Raw genomic sequence first — 22,389 nt, 5'->3', positions numbered from 1 at the left:
AAATGGATAAAAGGGGAATGAATGACTGTCTTAGAGTTTTAATGCTGTGAAGACACCATGACCATGGCAATTCTTACAAAAGAAAACATTTAATTGGAGCTGGCTTATAGTTCCAGAGGTTTTATTCATCATCCTCATGGCAGGAAGCATGGCGGCATGCAGTCAGACACGGTGCTGGAGAAGGAGCTGAGAGTTCTACATCTGTATCTGCAGGCAGCAGGAACCGACTGAGACACACTTCCTCCAACAAGGCCACACCTCCTCATACCACTCCCTATGGGCCTATGGGGACCATTTTTATTCAAATTACCACAATGACTATTACTTAAATAATATGGGTGTATATCACAGAAAACGATGCTTTGTGGTGTTGATTTGTTTCTATGTGGGGTGGCATTATGCTAACATCATAATTTTTCTCACAATTTTAAAGTTAATGAATACAATGTGATGAAATTTCTTTACTAATATGATTACAATGGGTAACGCTCTCAACATTCTTAAATAATCATTCTTGTGATATTCCCATGGCTTCTATATTTCTCAACTGCACATCCTTTTTGATATTACAAGTGTAATATCTGTCACCTTTAATTTGGGAATGCAATCTTACACCATTTATCCAAGCTTAATTATTTTGAAAAGCAAAGAGAGTTTTTTTTAAAAAAGAGATTTGCTGTTCTATTTGCTACAGATAGATTGGTTGATTCTCACAGGTACAAATATAAGTAGCAATGTTTACATAACAGCAAGTGGCAAGAGATTTTAACATTCAGACATTTGGGAACCCTAATAAGCATTTAATATACCAAACCCTATTTTCTGTTTACAACATCTGGCATGGGTTTTAGAAGTTTTGTTTTAAAATAGCCTGGCATAAAATATATGTAAATTTGTTGAATGGATGAACAAAAGGATAAAAAAGCAGACGTGGGCCCCTTGATGCATGCAGGTAATTAGCAAATGAAGTCAGCTTATAGAATCCTACCATCAACCCTAGCAGATACAAAGGAAAATCATAGGCAGATATTTTAAGATACTAAAGAATTGTACAGTAATGCATACTTGGAAATAAAACAACCAACTAAATGTGAATGCTCTTATAGCTTAAAGTTAATAAATAGCTACTAAAGTGAGATGCTTATGTAATGGAATTATAGATGTATCTGTTAGCTGTAGGACAACCTGAATGAAAGGAAGTAAACAGACTGAAGAGAGGAATGGGTTGCATGAGCTTGGAAACTGCATCCCTTGACGATGGTATAAGCTGTGAACCAGGGGGTCCCCGAGTAGGGCTGTGAATTCTCTTCTGACCTGAAATTTTATTTTTTCTATATGCGTTATAACTTTATCTTCATATGTTCCGAGGCATGTTGGTGGGAACCTCCAGGTTGGGGGACAAAATGCTGTACAGAGATGAGGTCATTAATTTATAGCACCAGGGTGATTGGAGACGAAGCCTGGATTACAACACAATGCAAACTTGGATACATGTGAATCTAGCAGTTGTTAGAGCAGGTTCCAAAAAACCTCTACCCCACTGAACAGATACTTCTGTTGGTCTTAGCTCTGGTATAGATTAGTAACATAAAGAGACAGTGACCTCCCTTTAACGATTTTTAAACTTAAGTGTAAAAGTCATCCATAGGTAGGGCTGGATGTCACATGATCTCCCTTACCTAAATTGTCCTTAGGAAGAAATATAATTAAAACAACCCAACATCAGTTGTTCCCTAAGTAAAAAATACATATTCTGTATGGATTTTAGCCTCTTCACAGACAGCCCTCAAAGGGTTGATACAAATAAAACCTCCAGGGGATATAAATCCACATTTTGGAGTCATACAACTGATGAGGAAACGGACCTCCTTAGGCTAAGGATAGCAGAAACAAAATACAGAATCATATTCATGTAGCAGATACAGGACAGGATATCTAAATCAAATTCTATATTTAATATAACTAAAAACTAATATGGATAGGAGATTATCACACTGTATGATTATCTGGGCATGTCTATAAAAGACTCAAATGTAGTAATTGAAGCAAAGATCTTAATGTCTAAAATGAGTCCAGAGAGATGAGGCAGTGCAAAACTGTAACAGAGAAGGAAATGCTGAGATTCAGATGTAGCAAACTGAAGAGATGAAAGATAATTGTAGAAAAGCAATATTCAAATCAATCATAGACAAGAACTTTCCAGATTTTACAATATGACTAATTTTAAAAATCAAGACGAGTAATTTAAAATTAATTAACAACTAGACCTACTTCAATGAAACCTTGGGATATTGAAGATGACATGAATTCCAACTTGAGAGAAAAGACAAATGCCTGTTAAAAGCATTGATAATTGGATTCCATACTAAAACCAGCACTAATTGGAAGTAACTAACTTCTACTGCTGATAGTCTGGGACTAGCTACAGGTAACCAATAAATACTAAACAGTAATGAAAAGCTGTCTGAGGCTCCTAGCTAGCAAAAATGTTGACACATGGAACTGGGAGTGCTTTCGAGTTGCCTACAACTCAAATACAGGTTTGAATACAGGCATTCAGCATGGCTAAACTTAAGCTAGAAACATACCCTTCTCTGCATTAAAGAACCAGAGTATGAAGTTTGAAGCACCATCATAGTCATGAGAGAAAACGTTGGAAAAGATGGAGTCCTAGAAGGGTGAAACCTCAAGTTCTGTGTATTAATTAACATGAAAGCGCCGATTGAGTAGTGAAGCCAGAAATCCCCTCAGCTTGGGCTAAAAGGAATTAACTGAGAAACCATCAACTGCTTATTACGGAAAACAATCTAAAGTTAGAATTTAACCAGTTAACTTCCTACTTTGAGACAAGACACATGCTTTGTGGGAATATAAGAATCCACAAGTCCAGTTTGAATGACGAGACCCCTGGGTTTATAGGGATCTGAGATGAGAGAGTGGTTGTCTTATTGGCTGTGGGCAGCACCACCCCTAAGAAGATGTGTCAGGGCTATATAAAAGAGCTAGCTAAGCCTGGGCCAGAGAGCAAGGCAGCAAACAGCATCACTCTTTGCCCTGTGCCTCAAGCTTCTACCTTGAGCTCCCCCACCTTGACTTTCCTAAATAATGGATTATGATCTGGAAGTACAAGATAATTATGCTTTGCTCCCCTTAGTTTTCTGTTTGTCAGTGCTTTGTTATAGCAACAGAAAGTGAAATGGAACAGTGATGGTCAAGGAGCTCACATACAGAACGTGCCCACTGAGGAAGCAAAGGCTCCTCTGGGGAATTTGGGGACGGAATAGCCACAATTGTTTGTCTGTTGTGAAATTATATGTCACTCCTCACTTCTTGGATATACACCCATTTCCCGACAAAGGAGAGACCACAGGTGAAGTGTGCAGGCGTCCTTACCCATTCCTCTCTTCCTTCTTTGCTCTTCTCATCTAATGTAAAAGACCCAGAAACATCATGGAATCTGTCAAAAGTTGGCTGATTCATGAAGGTTTTTCAAACTCAAAGCAGACGATCTATATTCTACCTTTTCCTCAATAGCTTGTAAGTGGCCACCTCTTCTGTGGTGCATGTTTTATTGTGCATTTTTTTTGACGACTATTATACATTCTTCGCTTTCTTCATTTTCTAGTTTCTGCCATCAGCTAGGAGATGCTTTCTTTACCTGCACATAAAATGTAATATTTTCACTTGTGCAAGTCTCTATATAAAAAAAAATGGATAATGTGGATATTTTTCATGATTTTTTTAACAGATAAAATGTTTTCTTGTTGGAAGATTTTTAAATTGGAGTTTAGAATTTGTGTTACAAAAGAACATCTACCTCAGCATGTACTGTTTATTTCACATCTCTTTGTTTGTTTGTTTGTCTGTCTTAGGGAAGGCAAGTGCTATTTGGTTTCCCTAATAACATTTTCATTTTACCTTTCTAGGCTAGATTGGACTGTCTTGTAGTAAATGTTGAAAGTTTCTAGTTCATATTTTTTCTGCTATCTCTCCCCTTGAAGGTATAGTAGAAAAATGCATGGAAGAATGAAATAAAGCAAAATGAATTATTTTCTACTTATCTGACATATACTATGATTCATTCTGTGTAAACTTGCCAGCGGGTAGTCCTGGGCCTGTGCTACTTATGGGTTTTATTGGGCTGAGTCAGCTGAACTGAATTAATGATTGATTTCTAAAAGCTCCCCTTAAGTAAACTTAATCTATTTTTGCCTTTTTATGTCCTAGGTACCTAAACCAGTAGATTATTCTTGCCAACCCTGGTAAGTATTAAAAATGTTTCTGCTGCTAAGTTGAAATACCATACTCCTAGCTCGAGGACACCTTAAATGTGTGGTTGTAAACCACGTTCCATTTCCATTTGTCCTGGCTAAAGGTGGTTTCACATGTAACAAAACACCATAATGAATTTGTATACTGCTAGCCATTCTGTATCGTGATTGGTTAATGGTGTTTGTAGGTGTATGCATGTAAGTGCGCTGGACCATAAATGTCTGTAACAGACATGGAAAGGAATAGGATATATCATGATATAGCTCACATTTTGGAAAGATAAACCTCAAGGAGCAGAGAAGAAAAAAATAATCATAGTATCTAAAACTAAGAATTACTCAAAAGAATGGTATACAAAATTGTAGTTTCCAGTGTAGGGTGGTGGAATAAGATATAACCATTTCTGATTTGGATTTTGTTGTGTGACATATTTTACCAAGGAAGATGAACACACACACATCTACTCACAGAAAGGGAGGCCATAACGGGCCAAAGTAGTGACTGACCACTGTCCACATCAATGAAGGAATGAATTTTTCCTGGCATTTCAAGCAGGGGTTACAAGGATCAGGGATGGCATAAAGGCAACCAAATCACTGAAAATCCCACCTCAACCCAGATTACCTCTTGTAAACCTGGCAGTGCTGGGCCCAGCTTAATGGTCTAAGAATTTCTTCCTTGTAGTTCAGCTCTAATGTCTCCCTCTCCTGGCTGCTGCTTCCTCTGTTTTAGAATGCTGGAAAGGGGCCCTTGAGAATACTTGAAGGTTCTCTTCTCTCAGAAGTGTGACCTTTAGTTTATGTCATGAGCCTCATGGGCCCTCTCTCCTTCCTAAAGGGAATGTTTCAACAAGGAGAAATACAGCAGGTGGAGATGAAGCACATTTACCAGAGAGATGCTGGTAGAGGAGGCAGCAGAGTCAAAGATGGCAGTGCTTAGTGATGGTTGTTGTTGTTGGTATTATTATATCTTCAACTTTAAAACTGTACAGAAGAAGCAAAATAATTAGGGTTTCTTCAGATCGTAATAAGCAGTATATGCTGAGTATTTTATATGCACTTACCACTTTACATATTTTATTTCACATTAAATGTGAGGTTGTAAACCATTTCCAATTTCCATTTGTCCTGAGTAAATGTGCTTTCACATGTAAAAAAAAAATTCCCAAACTTCCTGCATGGAAGATGTTACTGTCATTACGTACAGAGAAAAGAGTGAAGTCACTGTAACCAGTGGGCTGCAGACTGAAGACTCTGTGTCTTCACGTGGTGTCCTTGTCACATTGCTACCCTGCCCCTGAAAATACAAAACCTCAGCAGTGTACAGGTTTGCATATGTTTCCGTGGATTTGTGTTTGACTTCTCTGAAGATGAGTGAATCTCCCTGACATTTGTCTACGTTCCCAGATTTATCATTTGAATATGTACATGAATGTGGTATTTTGAGGGCATATAGGACTAATTCAGTTTGCAAATGTGGGTAGCACCTAAATATCTTAAATATATATATTATATACATGTGACATTTTATATATATATATATATATATATATATATATATATATATATATATATATATATAAAACATTACCTTAGTCTGTGGCCAATTTGAAGATCAGGCCAGGACGCTTACTTTCTAGTGTAGGGAATTCTCCTCAGACCTCTCGCTGCTTTCCAGTTGTCACTTCTGCCTTCCTTGTCATTACCTACACCCTCTGCTGTACTCCTCCTGGGTTTGACGCTGAGCCTGCCAAAGAAACTGTGATCAAATTGGGAGACTTGGCTACATTTCAATGAGGACAATTTGAAATTTTTGTTACTGTGGAACTTAGAACCAAATTAATAACAGAAATGAAAGCTTATTTTTCATGTGACAAAATTTTATGGCCGAAAGGTTTATAATTTTAGAGATAAAATAAATCCTAATGTCACCAACCACATGGTTTTTATTAAATAATATGGGAAGGTACTGGCGAACTGTTCAGACACAAGAGGGTAGACAGATTTGTACTTACTTCTTCTTTTTATAAGTCATTCTTTCAAGGATGTAAAAATCTGTTGAAAGTATATACAGTTTGAATAACATTATTCCTAATGATTAAAACAAATCAGGATGCCAAGACACTGAAGAGACCTTAAATACAGGAACTAACAAAGACATTACAGTGTACAAATTCTAGATTAAATTTCTTTCCTAAGTACTCTAGACATTTCATCAAACGAAGTAGATAATTTCATGTGAAATACCTTGAACATGGAAACAAAATTATCAACCACTTATAAAAACTTTGAATTTTGGGAATATGAGACTCAACATCATCCATTTATTTCATTTGTTCATTATTCCCATCTTTAAAGTAGGTTGATCCCAAGTGATTATTACTTCTAGAGACCATGAAATAAAAGAGAACATCAACAAGGTTGCCTTCAATTAACTATGTTTTATGTATGAAATGTTGGGATGAGATCTGAGGCTGAGGACTGGGAGCCCTTTGAAAGTCTGAATGTGCTAGATGCCAAGGCCCCTGTTGCCTTGTCCCTGTAGTCAAATAGCCTGGCTTTTTACTCTTTGCCAAGAGACAGTGTTGTTGTGTGTATAACATGGGGAAACAAAAACATACCGGGTTTCAACTTGGAAAGGCTAGTTCTAGCAGAGGCTGCAGAGATGCCATTCTGAAAACCACTCATACTAAAGAAGTCTTTAAATCTAAGGTGTGAAACCCTATTTATTGCCTTTATATAGCTTAGATCTGACCCAGGAGTAGTTTCTCTCACACTGCACCCTTGAATGCAAAAATTAGTTTAGAGAGCACACACACACACACACACACACACACACACACACACACACATACATGACCTAAATGAACTCAGTAAAACCCCTAACATTTGGCTGGTTACCAGCCCAATTATCAGATTTTTGCCAAATTCGCAGACTTCTGCCCAGTGGTACTTTTGGACCTGCACACAGGCTCCTTCATTATTTCTAAATCCTGCTTCCTTATGCATGAACAAGCAATAAAGGGAAAGCAGACACTTGAGGAAAACTTTGAAGTATATAACAAATCTTTTGTAAGAGAAATGATCTGAGAATTGAAGAGCTTTTATAAATTAAGTAGTATAGGAGCTTGGGAATGTGTAAGGCTGAGAAAAATTTCAAAAACATCAAAAAAAGAAATAATGGGAGAAGTATTTTTAAAATTAGATAATTGGCACGAATGTTTGCTAGTTTTCAACTCATAAAAAATCCAGAAAGACACACAGAGACACACAGCATACACAGACACACACACACAGACACACAATGCACACAGAAACACACACACACAGCATATACAGACACACAGGTACACACAGACACAGACACACAATGCACACAGAAACACACAAGGACACACACACACAGCATACACAGACACAGAAACACACACGGACAGAGACACACTCACACACACACACACACACACACACACAGAGAGAGAGAGAGAGAGAGAGAGAGAAAGAGAGAGAGGCCAAGGGCATCAATTACTAAAGAAGTAATACATTTTCCAGAGTTGAATTCCATATCTACCTTTTTGGAGAGGTTGCTGAAAGCAGAAAAAGTATATGATCATTAAAATTTTCTAATAGATAATATATGGAACCTGAAAGCTTTCAAGGAAGCAAATATCTGGTCACATCCAACAGTTAGAATGAAATTAATTGGAAGTTAAAAGATAGCAATGTAATGCCATTTAATTTTTAAAAGGCAAAATCATTTCTCACTTAGAATTAGTATTGGGGAAATGAAATATTTATCTGGGTGTTGTCCTTTAAAATGTTACATATCATACTCCATTTATAGAAAAACTAAGGATTAATTATTAATACAAAGAAAAGAAAAATGCAGAATCCTGGAGTGGAACAGCAGGGTTAGAGGGCAGAAAGAAGCAGGCGTTTAAGAGAGTGGGGAACACAGATGCCATTGGGTTAAGAGCAAAAACTTTACAAGTAGAGTATATATCATTGAAAATGCATTGGTAGAGAGTTTATGTAGAGAATGTAGAAAGAACTGTGGAAGATAGAAAACAACCCACACAAACTCCCATGCTTACCTTTTTACAAGTCAAATATTGTAAAACTTCTGCACTGCTCAAAATGAGCCTAATGATGCCTGTGTTTGCAGATGTTACACAAAGACAATAGTCTGTGACAGAATAGGCTTGTGTCAGGAGAAAATTGGCTTTCCTTGTTTATGCCCAGAGTTAGAAGTTAATGAAATGTAGCATAAGCACAGTTATTTAAAATATCTATGTAGAAATAAAGAAAAAAACTGGTAAAATATTCGACCCAGGACTTGGGATAGAATTCTCATATGATATGATAGATGCTGCTTTTCATTGCTTTTAAGAGTATACATTAAGTAGATTAACATTTGTGGGCAGACAGTAGTTAAAATGATGGAGAGAGGGTTCCATACATATACAGGACAATCTTTAAGATGGATGAACAACAACAACAAAAACGTGTGTATTCACACAAGAGCCCAGTGTATAAGAGACCTATGGTCAGGAGATTGACAAGCCCTACGTACAGGAGTTTGAGAGTAGAGATGCAGGGACTAGAAGAGATAAGGTCGATGAAATATGCATGAAGCAGACTGTACTAGATCTTAATAGGTTATCATAACTGCCTTAAAAATGTGTCGTTGGTACAAAATGCCACTAATTTCCCTTTATTCATGGTCCAAGACTGCCTATATCCATTTGACTCCATGAACTTTTGTGAAATGTCTACTGTGTACATTTTAAATAAATAGTATAGATTAAAGCACACATTTATACTGAGTTTATGATTTGATGTGTGAGTTGGATGCTTTACTTGAATTCATGAATTAATTAGCTTGAAAAGAGCCAGTCCAAATGTAGTTTCCTTTTAATTTCTATTGTTCCAGATCTTTGATCCTTGCCACTATGTGGAGTGCTTACATTTGATGTGAGTGGTCATGCAAGAATAATTTAATTCAGAGTTTGGATATTTTACTATGATTGTCATTGTTTTGACAGAGTTTGGTTGTGCTTAAGGCCCATATAGTCCAGGGAAACCTGAACTCTGGCTTTGAAAATTATCTACTTTTGAAAATGACTCCTTTATCACTGTTTGTTTCTTTAGAAGTTTGTTTGTCAAAATTGTGAACTAAGGTAATTAATCTCACATCTAAATGATAATTATTTTACAATAATTTAAATGATTTCAGTCACTTAAAAAAGCTCCTCCAAAGAGATCTGATAGTATGCATAGGGAAAGTGATGTCTTGAAGTCTGTGTGTATGTGTGTGTGTGTGTGTGTGTGTGTGTGTGTTTCTATCTTTCTGTCTGTTTGCCTGTTTTTCTGTTTGCCTGTGTCTTATACAGGGCTATGCCTCCCATAACTCTTCTTCCTATCTGCTCCTAACCTTCTGACTCTCTTGTCTTCGTCCCTTCTGTTTATCTCATGTTGATTGGTGCTCACTGGCTCTTTAACTATTGTCCATTTTGCTGATGTTAACGTTGTACCATATTTCTGTTTAGACATGTTAAAGAGATTTTTCCAAATTATTATGTAAAGCAATGTAATTAGCATATGCAGAAAGCCACGACAAGTACTTATATTTACCCTCTCTTTTCAGATATGTTCATCTAATTTTTGTCTTTTCACAGGTATGCTGGCCCGATGGAAAGATTGCAGGCAGAAACCGAACTTATTAACAGGGTGAATAGTACTTACCTTGTAAGGCACAGGACCAAAGAGTCTGGAGAATATGCAATTAGCATTAAGTAAGTAGGACAAGTGCTTTTGTAAAAATAGATTTACTGTGTTCATGATTGTGTAGGTCATGTGACACATATAACACTGAAGTTGAAAACCAGGGTTCTAATTGCAGCAGAAATAATGCATTTATCCAGACAGCTCATTAATACTGGAAAATATCTGCAAGGAACACAGTAATGGGTGTTATAGGCTGCTAATTGGCATAATAGATTTCTTTCATAACATTATATTTTGTTGACTTGATATGTGTGTATTTCTAGTAAATTCGAAGAATACAAATTACTAGATTTTGTCTCCTTTTTTTTGTACTATCAAACTAAATTTACTAAGTAAATTAAGCATAGTGATTAGTCAGATCAAAGTTTTCTCTCACTTCAAATATTGGTTGTATCTTCAGCCCATCTAGTAAATACATGTTGTTAATTAGCTGTCACCATTGTATTGGCACAAGTATATATTTTTGTCTTCAGAATTAATTCCTATAATGTTATTGGGGCATGCCCTCTGGTAATTATTGATTTCTACTGATTAAAAACACATTTATATTCATAAGTTATTCATTGCCCACAGGTACAATAATGAAGCAAAACACATCAAGATTTTAACAAGAGATGGCTTTTTTCACATTGCAGAAAATAGAAAATTTAAAAGCTTAATGGTGAGCATTGATTATTTCTTTTCAATCTATAATTCCCATTTTCTGCTGTTAAGTTAGTTTAATTCTGTAGTTTCTTAGCAATGTTACCCATTGAAAATTATTTAAAGGGAATTATAGTGTGGGCTCTAGCAAAATCCTAACTTTCTAGGTTGAAGAACTCCAGTGCAGTTTTACATTGCTCAGATGGTATTGATCATTATAAATGAGGATTGTACGTTTTAGATAAAATTTTAGAGTATACACTACTCATGAATCTCGGGGCAACTGCCAACTCAAGTATAACTGTCATTGGTTTGTATGGGTGTTTGAGTGTATTGTCTCAGTGGCAAATGGCAAATCTTTATTACATCACTCCTCTTATGTCCTCCAGCTCTCCTTTTAGCTACCTTTTGTCATCATCAGTTATGATAAGAAAAATTTTAATTAATAAAATACCTCTTACATTTAACTCTATTTCATAAAAGAGGCCATAGAAAGTAAATTTGCAATTTTCTTTATATTTTCTGCTATTCTAAATTGTGTAATCGGGACTAGAGAGATGGCTAGTGATTAAGAGCACTGGCTGCTTTTCCAGAGGTCCCGAGTTCAGTTCCCAGCAACCACATGGTGGCTCACACTCATCCGTAATGGGATCAGATGCCCTCTTCTGGTGTGTCTGAAGACAGCTACAGTGTACACAGATATATAAAAATAAATAAACCTTTAATAAAATAAAATAAAATAAAATAAAATAAATTGTGTAATCACGGTTCTCATTCATTAATTAGACAGTTAGACATCAGTTTATATTTTTGCCACAGTCATTCATTGATATTACATAGAAATTTTGTGTTGAAATAAAAAGCATATATTGTGGCTAGAATGTAGTGATCAATTCTGACAATTTGTAAATGTCTCAGTAACTTCCTTAGTAGGTATATTGTGTTTATGTCTTACAGACCACATACACATTTCATTACACACACTATTAACAGTACATCTTATTTTCCTAGGAGTGGCTTCAAATCTTCTTTTTCACTTAGGTAATTTCTTGAACTAATGAAGAATTTGGACACAGGGCACAGGATACATTTGTAGATGTGAAGAACTTTGATTAGCTTTGAAAGGGAAGATCCATTGACAGAGCTACAAAGCAAATCGTATACACTAGACCTTTCCTGAAAATAACAGAAATCACGTAGGGATACAAATGAGGTAAAATTGAGTATAAGAAAGCTTACAAACTCAGCCAGCTTGAATGCCTTACCTAAAAGTCATTTCAAGATAGGGACCTGTGTGTTAAAGAAATGGAGGCATCTTAAGTGGAGAGATAAGAAAATAGGAAGAAATCTGTAGACATAAAGAGGACATCTGACATTCAGAAGGAAAGGGCAGGCAACCTAGACAGTCATGGAAGATGGAAACTCTTGTCAAATTGGCAACCAAGAGCCACGCATCCTCCCTGCTAGAGGCAACTTCCATTCTGCTGTATCTACTGGACTGTGAAAGAGAAGACAGAGCAAGCTGGACCAGAAGAGGTTTTTCATGTAATAAAAACCTGAGAAGGGTATGACAAGTGGGTACACAGCTAATGAGTAACAGGCACAGCCCAGACATGATGAAAGCATGCATGGGGCACACCATCTCTGCAAGACACACCAGCTGGAGCTCTTACCTGCAGAACTTTTTTGGGTGGTAATGAGGCTTCCTCACAGTATAACACTATAACAGTTGATGTGACACTTGAAACATGCTGCAGGGCCAAGGACGACTGCCAGCCCTGCAGACATTGAAAAGTCGAGAAAGAAACTCCTGTCACAGAAGACACACAAGAAGCATAAAAGGAATGGCCACTGTAAGGGGCCAATCAGCTCAGCTGTGTATCACCTTGGTTCAGCACACGGAAATCCTATAGCAGGGACGGTTAGGGATGAGAGAAACTAGTGACAGCATCATGGGCTATCGTTCTTATATGGCCATGACTATACCAAAGCTGACAAACTCCTCAATTTAAATAATTTGAAGCAGAGACCATTAAAGTTTATCCATTGGTCTCCTGGAAAGGGAAGTAAAGGCGCAGGTCTCAGAATTCAAATAAGTGACACAAATACTGTGTATCTTTCATGAATGCCACTGTTGTGGGCACAGACCATACCTGTGCTATTCTTTTTCTTTTTCTCTTTCTCTTTCTCTTTCTCTCTTTTTCTTTCTCCTTCTCCTTCTCCTTCTCCTTCTCCTTCTCCTTCTCCTTCTCCTTCTCCTTCTCCTTCTCCTTCTCCTTCTCCTTCTCCTTCTCCTTCTCCTTCTCCTTCTCCTTCTCCTTCTCCTTCTCCTTCTCCTCCTCCTCCTCCTCCTCCTCCTCCTCTTTCTCTTTCTTTCTCTTTCTTTCTCTTTCTTTCTCTTTCTTTCTCTTTCTTTCTCTTTCTTTCTCTTTCTCTTTCTCTTTCTTTCTTTTTCTTTTTTCTTTCCACACTGGGAGATCTTTTATAAGGAAGCTCAGACCACAATAGTTCAAAAGAGATGATGGAGAATTAAGAGCAAAGCTGCAGAAACTAAAAAGAAAGGAACCAGCTTAAGGATATTTGTGTAAATAAAGAAATGTAGACAAGGAACAGAAAGCCTTTAGTTATAAGCAAAGACCTTTTGCCAGCTTTATCAAATAAGCACCAATTGCTAAAGAAGCCGTAGAGCTAGCTGGGGTTTGCCCTGCTTTTTGTTCATGTGTTGAATACGTTTATTGTGAATCTTTATTTTTAATTTTTGGAGACGTGTATTCAATAAATTCAGTAAACAGATAAGCAGTGATACACCAAATCTACATATATATTTTTTAAAAAAATTAAATGTGTATTTATAATAAAATTTTATTATTTTTCAAAAGGCAGACTTGGATTCTAATAAAATGATTTAATAGAAGGAGGCACAATGTTTAAGATAAAATACGCAAAGAAAAGTATAAATTTTGAATTGTTTTGAATCTTGAAAAACTCAATCACTATAGTTTTAAGAGACTTCATAATAAAATGACTCAATTGATCTAGAATAGCTTACAACTTAGCAAATACATGTATGCCAGAGAATTCAAGACAGTGGTGTCCTGTAAACCCAAGAGAGAAAATGCCGTGTGGATACTTGCCAAGAAGAGGTGGTTCGTATTATGGTAACATACTTCTTTGGAAGAGGAGAGGAGGTTCCAAGATGTAGGATGTGTCTTTAAAACAAATAAAGGTCGTACGACCTCTAGCAGACACAGTTTATTGTGGTGTGTTATGTAGCACAGTTCCCATCTCAGTAAGTGCGAGTGTGTAGACCTGCGCCATTTCTTAGGAGTAGTTCATCATCTCACTAATCTCACCATCCACATTACATTATGTTCTGCATATGAATCACCTTATAGCTTGGAATAGATTTTCTATCAGAAAGGATTCTAAGCACACACAGACTCTAAAAGCTTATTTTAAATTAGCTGGTGTCTCATAGAGAAGACTGAATTTGATGCTTGGGACCAGAACTCCTTCCCTTGGGTTTCAATAGCTTGGTTAATCAAAGCCTTTGTTTTTCTTAGTCATTAAGTTCCAACCCTAAATGACTTTCTGATTCCAGATTACAAGGCATTAATTTTGTTCTGATTTTCATGTATGCCAGACAAGCTATGTCCAAATGTTGTTCGTAAGCCATCTCCAGTGCCTGTTTCCTTGGTAATTGGAATGACTGGCCCACACTCATTATTTCTCAGGGTTGGATTGTTGACACCACTGTGTCAGCTGAGATAAGGGAAGCTTAGAGATTTCTTTTGTTTAGAGTCATCTTATTTGCTTGTTGTACCTGAAGGTCAATGACTGCTAAAGCAGGGGTGGATTAGACTAAAATACAGAGAGCATAAAGCCATGAATTGGAAACAATCCACACTGGCACTCGTAATTCTACTCGGAAGCCTGTTAGGAAGATTTGCCACCTAAGACTGTAAAAATGTAACTCAAATGCGTTCTATGCTTAGCCAGGTATTAAAGACCATCTGCAGTTTACTAAATTGCCTGACCCTGGTTCTTAGAAAAGTCTCTTTTTTTCCTTCTGTAAAAATATTAAATGATCAACAAAACTTTTTTTTCTGTTCAATAATTCAATAGTTTATAGCCAACTTTACATTAATCTTACTAATGATTTATAATTTATAAAATTCACATTCTCTCTCATAAAGTTAAACTGAAGTTCAAAGCTATTGAACTGTACAATTTATTTCAGATTTACATTTATATTGTCAAAGAAAATAGCACATTTTAATTAAAGTGTCAAGGCTAAAGGAACAACTCCTTGGTATCACTGGTATCAGTGATGCCACATGCAAACGGAGTTTTCCTTAACCTTTTTATCTCATCATCAAAAAATAAAATGATCATATTTTTTACTAAGCATAATTAAACTTCTGAGCTACTCTTATGAAATCATATAAAAAATCAGCATATTACAAATGCCATATTCTCATATAGGTAGCCATATCCAAGATACAGTGTTCTATTTGGTGTTTTGTTTCATTTTCTTTTCCCCTCTTGTTGTTAGATTCCACGCACCTTCTTTTCATCAAGCACTCCCGTGCTCGTTCTCTGAGTCCAAGGAAGATCTGTGAGCTGTGTGAAATGTTTTATGGCTCTCATTTTCCAAATGTGGGAATTGACAAAAAGAATCTTCATTTGCTTTATCCAGTGATTTAGATAAACCATACTGCTTTCAGTTTATTAATGTGACAGAATGTGTGTGTGTGTGTGCATATTCAAATGTATGCACTCTTTGCACAGACACAAATATGTCGAGACCAGAGCAAGATATTAGATAATATTGCCTCCCCTTCTCTCTATCCCATTCACTCACAGACCCTGGAGCTAGGCTAGTGGCCAGCTGTCTCCTCCACTCAATAGTTGTGGGGTTATAGACACATATGTGGTTATAACTGACTCCTACATGGGTGGCTGCATGTAAACTCATGTCTTTGCACTCATGCTCTGTAACAAGCACTCCTATCTGCTGAGCCATCTCCCCAGTCCAAGACTGGGATTTTCACTTTGCCACCTTTGTGTCTCAACCCTGGATACCCCCACCTGAAATGATCTCTTCCCCATGGCTGTCCATTGAGATTTTTACCTGGTCTTTGATTTAACCAAGCCGCCTTCATCATGCTGTCTCTTCTTGCTTCCCAGTTGAACACACTAAAGAAAGTTCTTTTTGCCCCGAGGTTTGATAACCTTCACTCTCCCACTTGTAGTAAGAACACTGGAGGGTGGGCACCTTGGCTTCAGCATTTTTCTGATCCCTGGCACTCCCAGTGCAAAGCAGTACACAGCGTGTCTGATTTAGACCGAAAAAAATAAGTCATTAATGATCATATCTTTCCACGTTGTGAGTTCTGGCCTAATTGATTTCTTTTAGGAAATTTGAACTTAACCACTGACTAGTGTTGGATCAATGGACAATGTTTCTGTCTCAAGAAGAGTTGCTCTTCCATACTTTTTAAGGGTGCTATGACAAAAGCAGTGACTACTTTGTTTAAAGTAATCTGTTTTTTATTTTCATTTCAACTATTTTTTTTTTTTTTGGTTTTTCGAGACAGGGTTTCTCTGTGTAGCCCTGGCTGTCCTGGAACTCACTTTGTAGACCAGGCTGGCCTCGAACTCAGAAATCCGCCTGCCTCTGCCTCCCGAGTGCTGGGATTAAAGGCGTGCGCCACCACGCCCGGCTCATTTCAACTATTTATCAGATACTTCATATCTGCCACATTAGGCTACTGGTAACATTTTCATTATGAATTATTCTGTTTCAGTTCATGGTAGAAGGGTTCAGATATGTGTAGAATAGGAAACTAAAGATACCACTTAAGGGATTTGAAGCAAAATAACATTAAATGTCCTCAACTAATGATACAGAAAAAGATTTTCCTGAAGATCCAGTTTAGAATATGGTAGAAGTTTATCTGAGGCTTTGCGATGTTTAAGACAAAGTATTTCTAAACAGCAGTTAGAAAGAACTACCTGGCTGCCCTTTGTGAATGCTGGGTGGCATTGAGGGCTAAGATGTATATATACTAACCCTTCATCAGTGTAAAATGGGTGTGATGCTGAGCAGTGTTGAGAGCTTCATGAACCTTTTGTGTGAAAGAGTACATTTAGTATTAAGTTTGTTTTTCTGACAAGTTGAAAGCAAAATGGGGGTAAGTAGCAATTGTTATATAGTCAAGCAAACAGCTGTTCCTTTCGTTTTCCTTCAGAAAGGCACGTCTCTCACTAATAATGACAATAATTACTACCCTGAGATCGAAGTTTATCATGGCTTCTTTTCAGCACCACATCTGACGGAAGACAAACAGGATGTTCTGCATGCCTGAAGAACAATAGAGAAGAACCAACAGGAACAATAGTCTCCAGTAACCAGGATAGCATCTTGCAGGGAGGGGAGGGGTCAGGTACATCCACACAGTAGGCAGATCTCTAACTCACACTTTTATATATCTGGAAATGTTAGGCTTAAAATGATTATCCTTGTATCATATATAATTATGTATTAAGGGGTTTATTTGAGAACAAAAATAACAAGACCTCTCTTTAATCTGCTCTCTTAAAGGAACTTGTGGAGTACTACAAGCACCATTCTCTCAAAGAAGGGTTCAGGACCTTAGATACGACGCTACAGTTTCCATACAAGGAGCCAGAACAGCCAGCTGGACAGAGGGGTAATAGAACAGGCAACAGCTGTGAGTATTGTAATTGAGAAGACATTTTTAAAATATATATATTTGGTCACTTAAGGGGTTTGAAGTAAAATAGCATTAAATGTCTTCATTCTGAAGTTTGAAATATGGCCAATTAATATGCTAATGTATTGAGCAGACACTTTTTTTTTTCTGGAGCTAAGCAGAGTCAGAAGGACCAAAAGGTTCATGACTGTCTAGTTACAGGGCTTTTGTGATAAATTAAAAATTGTATCTGTGTTAAAACAGGCATCAAAATGTAAGTGATATATTAACGTGTGAAGATTTGTACTTTTCCCTAGGTTTTATGTTAGCCAAGCTCTTTTTAATTTATACATAACATTTGTAACTGTAACGCTGTTTCATGAATAGTATCTAACAGAGATCTGACAGTGTACCTAGTATTCCAGAGCTAATAATGTCCCTCTTTCAACCCAGCAGTTTGAAAGGATTAATGTCTTTTGTTAGCATTTTTAAAACTGTACACAACCCTAAGTAATCATAAAGGATGGTTACAAACACACAGATATACAAACACACAGACATGCAAACACACAGATATACAAACACACAGACATACAGACACACAGACATACAGAAACACAGACTACCAATGCATCATAGCGTCAGCGAATTCAAATCATAAACTCTGCCAGACCATTTCATGTTATGCATACCTCTCAGACACCCAACTATGCAGAGAACATGATAATGAGAGAAAAACAAACCTGCTTTGAGGGAGAAGTGAAAACAATTTTACCATTGTTAGAATCCTGAAATAATTTATTTAATACCACCAGACAGCTGGAAATTCAAGAAGTCGTTCCAAAACAGATTCGCACCAGTGAAATATAACTTGAAGTTTATCTATTTCCTTAAAACCTTACACTAAAGGGGGATGGGGAATGCTCAAGTTTGTAACATCGGCACAGTTCAGTGTTCCTCAGAACAACATGGAAGCCATTTGTCACCTCAGCTGAGAGTTGTTTTCTGTTAATTTTTGTAAGGCTTCATGGATGTTCCCCTTATGGTCATTGACGTGTGTCCTGAACTCATGCTGTGAGATGAACAAGAACATATTTCATCTTAAATGCTTAAATATCTTCATAAGTTTATCTATGTTTTAGCTCAAGATTTTCTGATTAGCTTAGATTATCACACAGGCCGTATTTGACTCATTAAAAATGGATGTTTATCCTAAAAGAAGTTCTCCTACAAATTTCTTTTTTTTTTCAATTCTTTTTTTTTATTTTTAATATTTTTTATTACATATTTTTCTTAATTACATTTCCAATGCTATCCCAAAAGTCCCCCATACCGCCCCCCACTTCTCTACCCACCCATTCCCATTCTTTTGGCCCTGGCATTCCCCTATATTGGGGCATATAAAGTTTGCAAGTCCAATGGGCCTCTCTTTCCAGTGATGGCCGACTAGGCCATCTTTCGATACATATGCAGCTAGAGACAAGAGCTCCAGGGTACTGGTTAGTTCATCATGTTGTTCCAACTATAGGGTTGCAGATCCCTTTAGCTCCTTGGGTACTTTCTCTAGCTTCTCCATTGGGAGCCCTGTGATACATCCAATAGCTGACTGTGAGCATCCACTCCTGTGTTTGCTAGGCCCCTGCATAGTCTCACAAGAGACAGCTATATTTGGGTCCTTTCAGCAAAATCTTGTTAGTGTATGCAATGGTGTCAGCGTTTGGAAGCGGATTATGGGATGGATCCCTGGATATGGCAGTCTCTAGATGGTCCATCCTTTCATCACAGCTCGAAACTTTAACTCTGTTTATCCTAAAAGAAGTTCTCCTACAAATTTCTTAAAAGTCTATCCAAGCTGTGACTTCTGACCTCTTTTTACACAACAACTCCTTTTAGGTAAACATAAGTTTAAACCTTTTTTCTTTTCCTCTGTCTTTTGAGTGGATGAGCACAACAGAAATTTCAGAAGAGGCCATCTGCAGGTGGAATCACATTTGAAGAGCTTCCTTGGTTCTTCAGAGCCCTATGGAGGAGTGGGGAACCGAGGGGTGATATCCAGAATTTAGCAAGGTCATTTTCCCACTGTGACCTTAGCTTTCCTTGTTTCTATAACCAAATCTATGGAAGGAAGCAATTTAAGAAAGGAAGGGTTTATTTTGGCTTACAGTTTGAGGATATATGGCCCCCTGCAGAGTCTAGGAATAGAAGCAGATGATCTGGGAGACTTGAGTAGTACCTTGACAGGAATCAGAGAGTTGACATGAGGTCGAGCCAGACCATACAAGTGAAGGCTCACCTCTAGTGACCTAATTCCTCCAACAAGGCTCCCAAACAGTGCTGCTAACTCTGACACAGCACACACTAGATTTCAAAGGAATAAATAAGTTTATATTTGTGGTTTTCATAACAGTCTGTATTATGCTTTGATGATTCATAAGTTTGTCTTGCTGACTTTATATTAAGCCTTGATTTAGGGTTAACCGTTAATGAAAACACCACATGTATTTTTTAAAAAAACATGCTGTGCTTCCTAGGAGGTGGGAAACAAGAAATGCTGCATCTTCTGTACACAATGATGGCTTGAGGGAACAGTTAGTCTTCATCCCTGGTTCATAGCTGCTGAATATCTAAACATAGCTTTCACCAAGCAGAATTGCCTTAAGATAAAGAACCAGACTGAGATCTTGAGATTTCATTACTTCCAAAGAAAGATGCAGGATGCAGAGAAACTAAGGTAGAGTGCAGAACCGTCTTGTGTTCTTCACAGAGGTGAGACGTGAGCTTCACTGGTGAAACTGGGTAACTTGTAACAGTGGAGGTGTAAGTAAATCGTGTAGGCACCTTTTGTGATTAGAAAAGAAAGACTTGGCTCAGTTTTTGATGTTTGCAAAATATGATAGGAGTATGACAAAAGTATTGCGTGCAGATGAAAGTTAATTTGCAGAAAGATACTGATTAGAATCAAACACAAGTCCATATTATCAGGGAGAGAGCATTTTATAGGATATAAAGTCATCTTCTGCTGTCTCTGGACTGTCTATCAGGGTGTCAGGATGGCACTATTTTTTATGTCCCTTTAATAAATTGAATGTTTCCAAAATGAGTAGATAGGAGATGGAAAGAAGAGAGGAGAGAGAATTCAGGGGTAAAAGTGAACTGGTTTTCATCCATTGAAATTGCAATAGTTTGGTGGAAGAAATTCTGTGGATATATAAAAGAATCACATAACTATGTAAAGTGGCCCTAACCATTCTGCCTTTTGTTGCTTAAATTTACCTTTATACATGCCTATTTGAAAGACACTAAAGTCACTTTTGTTTTCTGTAGTCTACAATGACTACTCGGTTATTTTCAGGTCTGTTCTGTTAGGCAAGTTAGCCAGTTTGAGCCTCAGTTTTCCTTTCTGAGGATTGATATTGGACATTGTACTGTGTTCCTTGAGAAATCACATCCAAACTTTATTTCTTTGTATGCATGAGAAGAGGAGAAGAGGAGGTAGAATATAATTCTGATGAATCATTACACTAGCAGAAGTGCAGGATTTCCTATTTGTGAACCCAATTCAAACCTTAAACATTACATAGCATGGATAGAGTTCTTAATAGGTAGACAGTGTATATATAACAACACATGGATATTTTGTATGTGCTACTATTTATGTTACTAATAAAAGACATGAGTAGGTAAGTTCGTGAAGTTTGCATATATTCTATAGACTAACTAGCCAAGTTGTATCAGCACAATTTTCTGCCTTTGATAGTTGTACTATCAAAGAGTAGTGAATATCTTTGTAGGAAAAACATTCAGAAGTGTTTGACAGTAAAAATGGATTATGTCTGCAGTGTGTATTCAGATGGCTCTAAAACAAGCATAGACTGGCAAAGCAAACGTTATAAGGTGTTAATATTTGGCTACTGCGTATGAGGTGTGTGAGAATTGTTTGTGTTGTTCTTGCCTCTTTCCTAAGTCTGAATTATTTTAGAATTAAAAAAATGGTTGATATGCAGATAACCCTATCTGCTGGCCAAGTCCAAAGGAATCACAGGAAGGTGGCAGCATCCTCTTTCTATCGACTCTAGATACAGAGGAGCCTGACCTCTGATTTGGGGACATGTAGGGCACTTGGACACTGGATGGTTCACATTTAAAGTTTTGTTGTGATCTCCTTATATCTGCTTATTCATTCCTTTACTCAGTGAATATTTAACACTTACCATTTACCAAGACTGTGCTAATGCTGGAGCTACAGTAGTAAATAGGACAAACTGGGGAATGGGAACACACAAAAGACAAACAAGGTCATAGAATTCCATAAGCCTTCTGAAGCCAAAGAGTATAAGCTAATGTGTCATAGAGGTGCTATTCATCCTGTAGGCAAGGAGCAAGACTTATTGAAAGATGTCATTTGGGATATTATAGCCCATATGAGGGTGGCATCATGTGAGGTAAGATAGCTTTGTGAAATGGTAAATTTCAAAATTGTAAAACACTTTATATAAAGTTAGTGCCATTTATATTTATTAATCTCAATATTATATATTATCACTGTCTTATTCCTGAAGTAACCTGACAATCCCAGAGCATTAATTAATTAGTTATATTAATATTATAATTAGTTATATTTTAATACAGTAAGGGATAATATTCACTTAAACTACTGAAATATACACTTAATGTAGTTTAGATTTTTGCCCTTGTAAGTCAAAATGAACATATCCACCCACTCTCATTTTATGACTACTTTATTTTATGCTCAGTCATTTGTTTTTTGTTTTTTGTTTGTTTTTGTTTTTTTTGGGTTTTGGTTTTGGTTTTGGTTTTTTTGGAGACAATGTTTCTCTGAATAGCCCTGGCTATCCTGGAACTCACTTTGTAGACCAGGCTGGCCTTGAACTCAGAAATCCTCCTGCCTCTGCCTCCCAAGTGATGGGATTAAAGGTGTGTGCCACCACCACTTGGCTTTATGCTCAGTC

The 22,389-nt window shown here is 37.1% G+C and overlaps 1 protein-coding gene across 3 annotated transcripts in view; it reads left to right on the top strand.

The window, feature by feature from the left end:
- Vav3 (vav guanine nucleotide exchange factor 3) overlaps positions 1-22,389 on the top strand; it is a 335,454-nt gene that overhangs the window by 297,620 nt on the left and 15,445 nt on the right. For all 3 annotated transcript variants that reach the window (XM_021157267.3, XM_021157266.3, XM_085835571.1), the window contains exons 22-25: positions 4,228-4,262; positions 9,950-10,066; positions 10,632-10,719; positions 17,308-17,437. In XM_021157267.3, the coding sequence (XP_021012926.1) occupies positions 4,228-4,262; positions 9,950-10,066; positions 10,632-10,719; positions 17,308-17,437 (370 nt within the window). The remainder of the gene's footprint in view (positions 1-4,227; positions 4,263-9,949; positions 10,067-10,631; positions 10,720-17,307; positions 17,438-22,389) is intronic.

This window comes from Mus caroli, unplaced genomic scaffold (genome assembly GCF_978045245.1).
Source record: "Mus caroli unplaced genomic scaffold, Mus_caroli_1 scaffold_3, whole genome shotgun sequence".
Taxonomy (NCBI): domain Eukaryota; kingdom Metazoa; phylum Chordata; class Mammalia; order Rodentia; family Muridae; genus Mus; species Mus caroli.
Note: the sequence above shows the minus strand (reverse complement) of the source record. Positions and strands in the feature narration are given on the sequence as shown.